This window comes from Lates calcarifer, linkage group LG7_1 (assembly GCF_001640805.2).
Source record: "Lates calcarifer isolate ASB-BC8 linkage group LG7_1, TLL_Latcal_v3, whole genome shotgun sequence".
Classification (NCBI taxonomy): Eukaryota; Metazoa; Chordata; class Actinopteri; family Centropomidae; genus Lates; species Lates calcarifer.
Window position 1 is genome coordinate 5,747,389 of NC_066839.1, and position 13,763 is coordinate 5,761,151.

At 42.1% G+C, this 13,763-nt stretch overlaps 1 protein-coding gene and 1 long non-coding RNA gene across 2 annotated transcripts; one reads left to right on the forward strand and one right to left on the reverse strand.

The window, feature by feature from the left end:
• Positions 1–74: 74 nt before the first annotated feature.
• clu (clusterin) lies at positions 75–7,540 on the reverse strand. The gene is given in 10 exon segments (XM_018682535.2): positions 75–266; positions 351–577; positions 1,192–1,332; positions 1,451–1,664; positions 1,762–1,932; positions 2,427–2,528; positions 2,530–2,587; positions 2,702–2,864; positions 3,408–3,566; positions 7,399–7,540. Coding segments are annotated over 9 exon segments (1,383 nt in total). The 5' UTR covers positions 3,523–3,566; positions 7,399–7,540.
• Positions 7,541–9,099: 1,559 nt separating this feature from the next.
• On the forward strand, positions 9,100–11,307 carry LOC127142653 (uncharacterized). The gene is made up of 2 exons (XR_007813606.1): positions 9,100–10,650; positions 11,268–11,307. It is a non-coding gene; the product is annotated as an uncharacterized LOC127142653 (long non-coding RNA).
• The last annotated feature ends 2,456 nt before the right edge of the window (positions 11,308–13,763 follow it).

Below are 13,763 nucleotides of genomic sequence, written 5' to 3' on the forward strand. Positions count from 1 at the left end.
ATCTTCTCATCTAACTCTAAACATACTCCCCCAAAAAATGTTGAACTATTCCTTTAAGAATGTGTTTTTGACACTCACACGCTGGTTTCCTTGTAGCGGTCCAAAGCCTCCTGGGCCACCACCTCGGAGAACTTGGGGTCGGTCCAGGGGATGTCGCCCGGCACGCTGAAGTTCATGGGCGGAGAGTCGAAGAGCTGCACGGACACGGCGGTCTCTCCGGGCTGCTGCTCCTCACCCGACTTCTCCTCGGTGTCCCTGCAGATCACCTGAGACAGGGAGGAAGGGGTTCAGTTCATCCCGTCATTCTGCACTGACACAACACGAATACAAGACTGAACAGCCCCATGTACCGTCTGAAAGCGGAAGATGCCGTCATTGCTGTCGGTGTTGTTTGCCAGCGACGACACCCAGCCGAACTGCCTGTTGAACAGGTCCAGGATGGAGGAGGTGTTGAACATCTGCTCCTCGAACACCTTCAGCAGGTTGTTGTACTGCTGGGTGAAGCGTTCGGCCATGGCCAGAGCCTCCTCCAGCTCCTCCTTCAGGGGGCCCTCCAGAGGTTTCTTCCCGGAGCAGTCTGTGGAGGAGCAACACCATCATCATGGAGGTCCAGTGAGGTTAGAAAAATCACTTCACTGCTGCACTGGGCTTGAATTGATTTGAGGAAAAGTTACTCATTTAATATTTCAGCCTACAGTGTTTACACCCACTGGCTGACACACTGATCCATTTTTGCTGTCTGAGTCTCATCCTGTCCGCTCGTGGCAGAGGAACAAACACATCATTAACACAAAGGAAGAGATTACATAATTAGATTACACTCTTTCTGCATCCCTGGTCATTAATTCGAAGCGCTTCCTGTTTCCAACGCGACCATAAATTCTAATTGTGTTGCTTCGAATAAAAACAACTCTGGCTCATCGTCCACTGTTTCCTGTCAGATGAGGCTGGATGAAAGGACACAGCCGGACCTTACTGCACACACAACCTCTTGAATGGTTAAAATTAATTACTGGTGGTGTTATCCATATTTTATTTGGTGATGCTTATTTCTTTTTGTTGCTTATATGTTACACTTTTTTTTTAACTCTCTAACTTTGGTGTCATCTCAATTTCTACATCTTTTTGTATTTGGATTGCTAATAATATTTATCAAAAAAGGAACAACCTTTCATCGCACAGTTATCTCACCGACATGTTGGATGTCTTTGCATTTCTGACACTCATCGCGGAACTTGAAGCAGCCGGCTGAGTTGCGGCGAATCTCTCTGCAGGTCATCCTGCCGTTGCCAAAGGGTTTAGTGATCACCACATCCTCGTTCACGCTGCCGTCTGCAACCAGACAAATATACAGTTTGGAAAAATGAATGTGTGGATTGGATTGGATTGGCACTTCAAGCATAAAGTATCTATAGCCGTGATTGCAGTTTAGGGACGTCAGAAATCGTACCCTCGTTAGGAGGAGTGTCAGAGTCGATGTCCATCATGGAGCCCATGGATCCGAGGAAGTTCCTGCCCATTCCCATCATGGGGGAGAACAAATTCTGGAAGCCGTGGAAGTGATCGTGGAAAAGGGAGCGGATGCTTCTCCTGTGGCGAGTGTACGGTCCCAGGAAGCTGGGGAAGTAGAAGACTGGGGGGTTGAGGTGGACGTGATCAGCCACCTGAGGAGCGTGAAGGACACAGGGACAGAGATGATAATGTACCTGTACATATATGTGATTCTGGTGTGTACCTGTATGATCTACAGGTAAACAGTACCTTCATGCTGTCTGAGAAAATGCTGTCCACGCCGTCGGCCATCTCAACGTATTTGTCCTCCAGGTTCCTGAACTCTTTGTTCTGTCGCTGCCCCTCCTGCTCCAGGACGTCTATTTTCTCCCCATTGATCCAGATGGAGAAGGGAGACGTTCTGTTCAGCACCTCCTCCAGCTACAGAGAAACACAAAGCAACACACACATTTTAAATCACGCCTTTCTGAGGATGGAAGAGGACTTTTGATTGATTATTATTTCATCAGGAAGGAGAGAAAAAGGTGGTGATTGTGTTTTATTTAGAATCTTTCTAATAGGAATTTGCCGTGATAATACAGATTTGTTCTGTACCAGTAGGACCAACATTTTCTGGCATACAACTTCATCAAATATGACCATTTATATGTCACTGAAATTCCAATGTATTGACTGATTTTTGAAAGTATTTTATTCTTGTCAAGAGAAGTCAGTGAAACTTTTATTTTAGTCCAAACATACTGAGCATAATTAACCTCTTTGAGCATATTTGTGTTAAAATAAAAGTGACATTACAGTCACTTTAGCTGCAAGGGTTCCCATAGAAAACCACCTGTATCAACTGATTCTCAGAACAACATGTAATCAATAAATCTGCACCATATCCATTATGAAAGAGTGTGTGAGTGTCTGACCTGGCGTCCCACCAGTCCTGATCCACTGCTGCAGGTCCTGGAGTAGTATTTAACACAGGTGTTCTTCAGACAGGGCTTACACTCCTCCCACAGAGCCTTCAGTGGTCTCGTTACAAACCTCCTCCTCCTGCTCCAGCTTGGCCTCCATCTCCTGAGCCTGACTGCATCGCTTCCTGGAGTAAAGCAGAGAATTTAGTGGTCGTCGCTAGATACTAGATCATTTCATTCCTGGGGATCAAACGTCAGTCAAACAGTTTGAGATTCTGTGGTGAAACACTCTCATCCTCACATCTTTCTGCTGCTTGGTCTTCTCCAGGGCATCCAAAAACTTCTTGTGGTCCTCTGAGGATTTCTGCATCACGCTCTTCATCTCCTTCACTCCATTAATGGCGTTTTCAATCTGTTTATCCAGATACTTCTCACCCTGGATGGAGAGCTCTGCAAAGAAAAACACATGTTCATGGATCAAGGTTGAATCTCTGCAACAGGCTTGTGGTTTTGTGCCCTCGCTGATCAAACTGAGATTTATATGTTTAATATTTTTAATAATGTTTTATGATATGTTATGATACCTCCTCTGCAGCCCATATTTACATTTTAAACATTTCCATTGACACATAATTTCCTCCTTTGTTAGTTCCATAAATATTTTGCATATAAAAACTTATTTTCTAATTATTTCTTGTGATATGTAGCCATTGAGATGCTGTTATTTTAGTTTAATTTGTCCAAATTTTCAGATACTAGCCTCTGTAATTTCTGCAGGCAAATTATTATTACTATAAGTATTCAAAAAATACTTTTAATAGCTGAAACAGTATGTTGTTTTTAAAGAAATAATGCCCTGGTTACTCTGGATACTCTACTTTGTACAGTTTTTAATGGGAAGTCATATTAAAAATGAATTATTCCACATTATTTTTGTAATTTAGGGCGAACTAGCCCTTTAAAGTTTTCTCAAGCTGCTGCAGTGACACTTACGGTTAAGATCTTCTTTTGATGGAGGGAGGATGCAATTGACTGAGGCCAGAAAGAGAGCCACCACAGCCAGAGACTTCGACCCCTTCTTCTTCATCATCATCATCATCATTAACATCCTCTCTGACTCTTAAAGGGCCAGCAGGCAATGATGAGAAAGACCTGGAAGAAAAAAAAATATCATAACAGGTTCAGTCTGCGCCTCCTGGCTGCTGTAATGTTTTTGTAATGTCTCTCCATCTCCACTAGAGGGCGATATAAGCTGCAAAGACACCTGGAGGAAACCTACGCAGTAGAAAATGAGCATGCTTGCTCAGCAGTTTTCCATCCTTACACAGCACAACATAAAAATAACTGCACCAATCAATACCAATAAATAATTCAAAGTCATGGCTGCTGAATGGATCATTTCCCTTCATCGAGCATTAGCGAGGACATTATCACCAAACTGACCTCAGATCAGTGTTTCCTGTGACTTTGACTGACTGTGCCTTTCAAAAGCCTTTTATAAAGAGAACAGCAGGCCCTTTCTGTGTTTACCCAGTTTTCCTCTGACGTGTGCTTGGTCAGCTGCCTGCATATTCAACAATGACAGATTGAACAGAGAGTAACTATAGCTACTGATATGTTTTCTTCCTCCTCCTCCTCATGCACACAAGATAAAGACAGAGGGAGAAAGTCATCAGACAGATGGACTGGCTCTCTCTCCTCTCAGTGCAGTTTTTCTCAGGCAGTACAAATCTCTCTCTGTGAGTCTAATCTCTCCTCATTATTTCTGCGGCCAAACATAATCCTCCCTTCTCCTCTAAATACGCAGCTAAATGCACCAGTCAATCTGCCTTTGTAAACTACAGTAATGATATTTAAACTGAGCTTTAAGTTTGAAAACAGTAATTTGGTTTTAAAAAAGTCCTATTGAGACTTTTCTTAAGGTTTCAGCTACAGTTTAAGGCCTTCATCATCAGATGGAGATTGTCTAGTTGTTATTCACCTGTAATCACATGACCAAAATATTCAAAACATCCATGTTAAGGTCACATTTTAACTAAATTATCTCTGTGATTACTTAGCAAACTTCATTTGGTTGAAGGCCACAAAATGTGCCTGAAAGCTCCAGACAATTTCCAGTAACAGGACCTCGCACTAAGAAGCTTTATGTTAATTAAAAGCAGACATTATTTTGACCTGCATAAGAAGATTAACTGGTTCAAAACCCTGTGACAACCTGTTAAAAAGAAAATAAAAAAAACTGAATGAGAAACACTTCTCTGTCTGTCTCCAGGATGGCTGTGAAGACACTGATAGAGTCCAGCTGGACCAGTCCCAAGTGGCAGTTGCCATGGCGACCAAGGTCACAGCACAGACCCTATGCCCGTTAGAGATATGATAAACTGAGCCTCTGGTTGAGAGAGTGAGCAGTTATAATACAGGTGCCCCTTCACAGAGTCGTCCTGAGGGAATGGACATGAAGAGCCTGTACGAATATAAAACGTGACTTTAAATAACGTGGTTTGATTTGTCCTTCTCTGAAGTGTTGTCACAAAGTTGGAAGCGAAATGTTGCCTAAAATATCGCAGGTTGGAGTCATTTGTGCTGGTGTGAGAGCTGCCAGTCAAACTCCAAGGGGTTGTAAACCACGACAAACTACTTCAGAGCAAAAGTGCACGAAGATACATGGACTGGGTGTCCACATATCTTTGGCCATATGGTGCAAGGTCAAAGTTTAGGTCAATATATCATGAAAGGTAACTCTTCACTGCATAAAGGTCGTCATCTTTTTGTATGCTGTGTTTTTTCTGATCTGTGTGGAGCTAACAAAACAAATCTTATGTAACCAAGTTCATATTTTTAACTGCTTGAAATGAGAGAAAGCATTCATCTCCATCAGCCTTCATCTCCTGTGTCCTGCTGTGATTTTTTGTGCACAGTCACCCACTCGCCCACAATCTCCTGTTCCTATGGAAACAAGCAAAATACAGCATGCACGACATCTTGTTTTTGCATCAGTTTTCCTGTTAATTTAACAAGTCTGAATCTGTTATTCAGCCACTTAAAATACAATATTCCCTCACTGAAGACTCCATGTTTTTATTGCTGCACCACTGTTGCAACAATGGGTTTCTTGCTTTTGAAATAAAGCAAGTAGCAACTGTTATTCAGCCCAATGCACAGTGAGGAGTTGCGGGTATCTGCTCTCATCACATTGCAGATAAACTCCCTGAATCTCTGTGCGATATTTTAATCTAAAAAATGTCACAGAGTGTTCCAAACCCCAGCAGGACTGGACGCCCACCTGGGAGCTAAAGAACCTGTCCCACTTTCTCCTCTCTCTACATGAGCTCATGTGTTTGTGAGTTTAACCCTTATAGCAAAGTAAACCACAGCCGCTCACACACAATGAGGTCATTATTCATGTGACAATAAACCTCTCGCTTAATTACAGTGTTCCAGTAAGAGGAGGGTTTGTAAACAGGGGCCGACGGTTTCCTGTGAGACCTTTTTTTTAATGAGAAAAAAACAGAATAAGATTCAACGTGCGGAGAGAGGAAAGAATGAGCAACACTGAGGAGGAGGAGGAGGAAGAAAAACAGGGAGACAGAGAAACAAGTAAAAATGAAAACGAAAGAGACAAAGAGACATAATGTCACAAAATGCAAAGGTCAAGCGACATTATTTGCTGAGCGGCAGCTGCAGGGATCCTGGTTACACAACTGAAAGAATGCAAACCGTCCAACAGCCCTCCACTCCAGATGTTGCCTGTGAGGCTTTCCAGAGAGTTCAGTTTCCTGCTTCATGAAGTGAGATACAGAGCTGATCTGTCAACTATGCTACAGATTAAGGAGCAATTTTTTTGTTTCCTGCCGAGAATCTTCACATCTGCTTCAGACATGTTTGAGTGTTTTCATTGAGCCCATATCTAAAACTATTTCATTTTACACTGCATTATATTCCTTATATCAATATATGTTAAAGCTGTATCACTACTGCACTGTTATTATTGTATTAAAGCTAACTTTTACTGGTCCCACATTCTCAAACATGGACATTTTCAGCTTCCCTAATTGAACCGCTGTGCCTGAAATACCTGCTGTAGTGAGTGGGATTACCCCACTGATGCTTGTTTTCAATGTCATTTCACTAATTATGCTGCTGATTCAGTTCATAGGGAAAAATCTGCACAAACGTCTTCCCCAATGTCAGAAAACAGAAAAAAAAAAAAAAAGAACTAATCTGTCCCATTTACAAGAAATGGGACACTTGGACATGTGGCTTCATTTTGGCCTCGTTTTATGCGTTTGGGGATTTTTGCACCCCAGAGAATTCACTTGTCATACGGTTATGTTGAATTTGAGCCAATTCTAAAACAGAAAATGTATTACAATTCCTAAAATCTAGCTTAGACATAGTTCAGGTTCCAAAAAAGTCTTTCTCCACTATTAGTAAATGAGCAGAACCTGAATGATTATTTAAATATTACATGTGAATTTTCTTTAAAATCTTTTCTTAATGAATCCTTCACTCAACTATATCAGCAATTCACCATCAAATAACACTGCTTATGTTCTTATTTTGCAGTAAAACCTGATGCTGTGCCCAAGTTTAAAAGTGAAATTAAAGTGAAGCAGCCACAATGTCATGATGTCATCTGCCCTAATCCAGTTGTTTTCATCCAAAGATGGAGGTCACACCCATGAGTAAGCAATACAAACAGCACCTACAGCAGTCAGCCATGGAGTCAGCATTTCTGCATGAAGAAAAACAACTGCAGAGACCAACATTTAGAAACATTTCACCGCCAAATCAGAGTTAGAAATCTTTACAGTGTCAAATTGCAGTGGATAAACCTGGAAAATGAGAGTGTTTCGCACTAATATGCTCTAAAATGTTTGAATAGAACTGTTATAAAGCATAAAGACTGAATATAAAGAGACTATTTTCCTCTGAGCATCACAGAGCTGCAAGTTCTCAATAAACAAAAGCCCATCACACTCACCTCTGTTTGTTTCCTGAGACTCCAGACCGTCTGAAGCTGCCTCAGTCCCTCTGCTGCTCTTATTTATATCAGAGGATAACGGTGCAGACATGTGATTCACTGACCAAGCATGCTGTCCGCTGCTGTCGAGCTGCTGCTGCTGCTGAAGAAGAAGAAGAGCCAACATCCTGTATATCCCTTCAAAATAAAAGACTGATGCTTTCAAAATTGAGACAAACCCTGACACATGGGGAGAATTAAAAAGAAAAAAATCTTAATTTAATTTCACTGAGGTTATAACATTTGTTTTAATTACTTTACTCAGTTTACTGTATATACTGTATGAAAACAAATGTTGAGCTTTTATTTTGAAGTTGTAATTCCTGTTGCTATGGTGTTTAACTCTGTCTGACTTGACGCCCCTGGGCCTGAGGACTTTTCCAGAAGTTTTGCAATTTATTGGCAGTGGCACTCAGAGCTGCTGAGCCGAAAGACAAACATTTGATTCATCCTGACCGTGACTCAACATTTAACAACTTCACCTTCACATGTCATAATCTGCACCTTACCATGCTATATTATACTGTATGTATAGTTTCACAACAGACTCAGGTCCAAAATAACACATGACAACAGCCACAAAGAGACGCAAAACCACCACAAAGAGATAAAACTACTACAAAGGGATGCAAAGAGACTACAGAAACTACAGATGCACAATTGCCAGGCCTTTTACATGCCTGTTGTATGGTTACATCATAAATTTAATATTTAAAATGTTATAACCACTTAATCACACAATCAGATATTTCTGATTTACCTTATCCACTGTATAGCCACACTGTTCATACATTATTACATGTAGCCTCTGTTTGCGTTAGCAAAGTGATAACAGGACTTTATAGACATTTTCTCACGGCAGATATTGTGATCTGCGATACTAAGATAAGCTCAGGTGTAACCAAGAGCATTAATGACAGCTCTGTCACAGTAAGCCCTGCTAGTGAGCTGTTCTGCACAATATCACTGCCCTGTCAAATAACACCTAAATTCACTGTAGCCATCGTTAATGTTTGCACCTGTGCTTTTTCTGACATGTTTGGATATCTGCTGTGAAATTGGCCTATTGTTTGTTTCTGTAGTAAAACTGTATGACAACAGAATTAAGAGTTACTGAAAACTGCTGTTAAAACAGCCATTATCTACTTTTATTACCTTAAAAAACTGAATTGCAGTAAATCAAAAAATTGTGGTGATCGAGAAGGTCACTGAGGTTTTGATTTTCTGACTGTTTCGGCTGTGACTTGTACTGACAAGCCTTGCACTCTTCCCGTAAGCGTGAGTGAGGAAGCTTTGGAGAATTTAAAACAGTAGAGGGAGGAGTGCAGAAGGGTTCAAACATGATCATACACTCAGGAAAACACACACACATCCATAACAGGGCTGTGTAGTAGGTGAGTCAAGTCAGAACCAAGTCCCTGTCCAATCAACTATTATTAATGCTGAAGTGTTCTTAAACAAAACCAAACAAATCCTTTAACCCTGACTGACTGTATCATCACAGGGGATGAATCTTCTACTAAATCACACATTCCCACATTATGTTGATTTGCCTTGAAGGACTTTTAATATACATTATGTATATTGTTAATACCATTTTTTTAGTTGGTGATATTAAGGCCAAAACATGTTAAAACCAGGTTAAAGTTGAATGTTAAGTGAAAATTTATTAAGTGGCCACTTAGTTTACTATCAGTAAACAGTAAAATATTTTCTTGACAACAGCTTATTAAGTCAATTTCAATGTTGACAAAATGGTCTTTTGTGTTGATGATTTGTTGGGGATTTTTCTGTCTTTTACTCCAGTGTAAAAGCCAAATGTGACACTAGGTGGCAGGACCTTCATTCTTATGAACCTCCCTCACTTGAGGTCTGATACAAGGTATTTTACTCTCTGTGTTCAATGCCATTGAAGACTGGCAGTCTTTATAGTCCACCATTGAGAGTTAACTGGTAAACCTGTATGAGCCAAGAGCATTGTTATTATGGTTACCTGCATTTTATGTGTCCTATCACACCTATTACATCAGTTTAGGGAAGGGTTTTTACTAAACTGATTGACTGTCAGTGGTTAAACTGATGACATCATCTGAGGAGGAACAGGTCTCCTACAGTCATGACATCACTGTTAAGTAACTGTGACATCACAGTGACATCATCGTTCTCAGTGCTTGGCTTGATGACATCACAGTGATGTCACAGAAAGACCCAGCTGAAAACATGTAAATAGAACCTGTCTGACCCTTTAGGTTCACCTCCCTCTCTACAGAGAGTTGGACAGCTCTGAACCTCAGAGCTGAGCCGGTTGGAGCTTCTGTTCCAGGATGGTGGAGGGCTGTTGCCCTGGCAGGAACCAAGAAGCACATGAAGTGAGCACAAGCCCTCAGTGACTTTCCTTCGCTGCCTTGGTTATGGGGAACTGCCTGAGGCAGCTGACCTCCAGTCAGCCAGAACAGAGGCTCTGTGGGGGTTAGGAAGGGTTTTAGGGAGGGTTTTATGGGAAGGGTTTTATGGGAAGGGTTTTAGGGGAAGGGTTTTATGGGAAGGGTTTTAGGGAAGGGTTTTAGGGGAACAGTTTTAGGGTTTTAGGGAGTGTTTTAGTAAACTCTCCCTAAAACGATTTTCAGGAGGGTTTTAGGGAAGCCAACTACAACTAAGCCAACCCTTCCCTGCATGGAAATGTCAGAATTTAAGTTTAGGGAAGGTTTTTTACTAAACTGATTGTCAGTGGTTAAACTGATGACATCATCTGAGGAGGAACAGGTCTCCTACAGTCATGACATCACTGTTAAGTAACTGTGACATCACAGTGACATCATCGTTCTCAGTGCTTGGCTTGATGACATCACAGTGATGTCACAGAGACCCAGCTGAAAACTTGTAAATAGAACCTGTCTGACCCTTTAGGTTCACCTCCCTCTCTACAGAGAGTTGGACAGCTCTGAACCTCAGAGCTGAGCCGGTTGGAGCTTCTGTTCCAGGATGGTGGAGGGCTGTTGCCCTGGCAGGAACCAAGAAGCACATGAAGTGAGCACAAGCCCTCAGTGACTTCGCTGCCTTGGTTATGGGGAACTGCCTGAGGCAGCTGACCTCCAGTCACCCAGAACAGAGGCTCTGTGGGGGTTAGGAAGGGTTTTAGGGAGGGTTTTATGGGAAGGGTTTTATGGGAAGGGTTTTAGGGGAAGGGTTTTATGGGAAGGGTTTTAGGGAAGGGTTTTAGGGGAACATTTTAGGGAGGGTTTTAGGGAGTCCTTTAGTAAACTCTCCCTAAAACGATTTTCAGGAGGGTTTTAGGGAAGCCAACTACAACTAAGCCAACCCCTGCATGGAAATGTGACAGAATTTAAGTTTAGGGGGTTTTTACTAAACTGGTCAGTGGTTAAACTGATGACATCATCTGAGGAGGAACAGGTGTCCTACAGTCATGACATCACTGTTAAGTAATTGTGACATCACAGTGACATCATCGTTCTCAGTGCTTGGCTTGATGACATCACAGTGATGTCACAGAAAGACCCAGCTGAAAACATGTAAATAGAACCTGTCTGACCCTTTAGGTTCACCTCCCTCTCTACAGAGAGTTGGACAGCTCTGAACCTCGGAGCTGAGCCGGTTGGAGCTTCTGTTCCAGGATGGTGGAGGGCTGTTGCCCTGGCAGGAACCAGGAAGCACATGAAGTGAGCACAAGCCCTCAGTGACTTTCCTTCGCTGCCTTGGTTATGGGGAACTGCCTGAGGCAGCTGACCTCCAGTCAGCCTCTGTTCTGGCTGACTGGAGGTCAGAGGCTCTGTGGGGGTTAGGAAGGGTTTTAGGGAGGGTTTTATGGGAAGGGTTTTATGGGAAGGGTTTTAGGGGAAGGGTTTTAGGGAACGGTTTTATGGGAACGGTTTTAGGGAGGGTTTTAGGGAAGCCAACTAACCAACTAAGCCAACCCTTCCCTGCATGGAAATGTGACAGTATTTAAGTTTAGGGAAGGGTTTTTACTAAACTGATTGTCAGTGGTTAAACTGATGACATCATCTGAGGAGGAACAGGTGTCCTACAGTCATGACATCACTGTTAAGTAATTGTGACATCACAGTGACATCATCGTTCTCAGTGCTTGGCTTGATGACATCACAGTGATGTCACAGAAAGACCCAGCTGAAAACATGTAAATAGAACCTGTCTGACCCTTTAGGTTCACCTCCCTCTCTACAGAGAGTTGGACAGCTCTGAACCTCAGAGCTGAGCCGGTTGGAGCTTCTGTTCCAGGATGGTGGAGGGCTGTTGCCCTGGCAGGAACCAGGAAGCACATGAAGTGAGCACAAGCCCTCAGTGACTTTCCTTCGCTGCCTTGGTTATGGGGAACTGCCTGAGGCAGCTGACCTCCAGTCAGCCAGAACAGAGGCTCTGTGGGGGTTAGGAAGGGTTTTAGGGTAGGGTTTTATGGGAAGGGTTTTAGGGGAAGGGTTTTAGGGAAGGGTTTTAGGGGAACGGTTTTAGGAAGGGTTTTAGGGAGGGTTTTAGGGGAACGGTTTTAGGGAGGATTTTAGGGAGGGTTTTAGGGAAAGGTTTTAGGGAGCGTTTTAGTAAACGCTCCCTAAAACTCTCCTTAAAACTCTCCCTAAAACCATTTTCAGGAGGTTTTAGGGAGGTTTTAGGGAGGTTTTTAGGGAAGCCAAATAACCAACTAAGCCAATCCTTCCCTGCATGGAAATGTGACAGTATTTAAATCACAGTGATAATGTGGTGAGGAGTCTCAGACTGAGAGGTTCATTTTAATATTATTCCTTTAACTTTTCATGTCTTTCATTTGTCCCTTTTTCTGTCCCTGCTGTGTCTGTTTCTAGAGACTTGTTCACATCACTGTGTACTCTGGACAAAGCTTCATCAGACCAAGATGGATGATGTTGCAACAGACCAAATTGCTGTCAGGACATAGTCTAGAAGATGGGAATGTTGGAGCATTTAAAACCTCACAGAAAAATTCCTGAACGATTCTACTCATACATACATGCATGCAAAATATTAAAAACAAAATTAAAAGATATTGGAAGTAGCAATTACACTTAAGACCTTGGTATAAGTACTAATATTAATCCCCAGTATGAGAAAGAAGCTACAGGAACACCACAGCATCAGATAAAGACTTCTGGATGACACATGCAGTATCCTAGTCCAACAAATTTAGACTTAAATTGGGCCAAAGCCTTGTCTGGATAAACATGCAAAAGAAAAACTATACACAGCACAGTCATGTATTGCCAGGTGGCTTAGGGAGAAGACTTTTTTTTTTCAAAGTCTAACTCTGCAAGTATCAAACTATATTGTTGTACACAAGATATTACCAAACAAGAGCTGCTCTTCTCTGTGACAGCTCATCTGTTTTGCCCTTCTCTCCAGTTACCTTAAATGGTTGTGTGGAAGGAAACAATAGGAGACTGCTGAATTTCCAAAGTACTCTCTCTGATTTTTCAATGACAGAAAGGTAAATGGATGTCATGGACATGAGAAAAATGTTCCCCAACATGTTCCAAAGTGAAAATATTAAACCAATGAAGCAGCATCGTTTTTGGAATAAGAAGCAACAAGGCTTATGTGGTCTTAACATTAAGGAGTACCAGCATAACAACAGCTGTGTTTAGATCTTTTGTGAAAAGTGCATGTGACAGTCTGATACAAGTTTCTTCACAGAGCTGAGATCAAGTCTTTTGGGTATTATTATAGTCTATTGCTGTCTTATATCGTACAAGTCAAACAGCAGCAGCAGGGGGACCACACTTGGTCGGTGTAGCCTGACAGTCCACTGTCTGTAAGGCAGGAATGTGTGTGAATGTGAGTGTGAGTTCATCCTGTGCCAAATTGTTCTAGTGTTTAGCTGACCAAGTTTTCAACTGAAACCATGTAGCTCTGCAGCCAATCCACAACCGGTGGCATGAGTTTCAACATTTCAACACACACATGGGAAAGAGAAGAGCTCTGAATGAAATGCTCTCCTGGCCTCTAACACGAAACATAATTATCACCAGGCTTAATTGGTCCCATTGGTGGTACTGAACGACCCGTGGCTAACAGGCCACAGATGAACTTCAAACGTGGATGATTCTGGTATCAATTTAGAGGGAATTGTATCTGTATCTGTGTGTGTATCTGTGTGTGTGTGTGTGTGTGTGTGGATGCATGAGTATGAGTGTGTTGGAATGTGCATGACCCAAGCTGATTAAGAAACTTCACATGCAAATCAAAGGCTGGTGGCTTCATGATCAAAGATCAGACAAGCAACATTGGTCATTAAATTACATCATGAAATCCCTATTTTTACAAACTGTAACATCAGAAAAAAA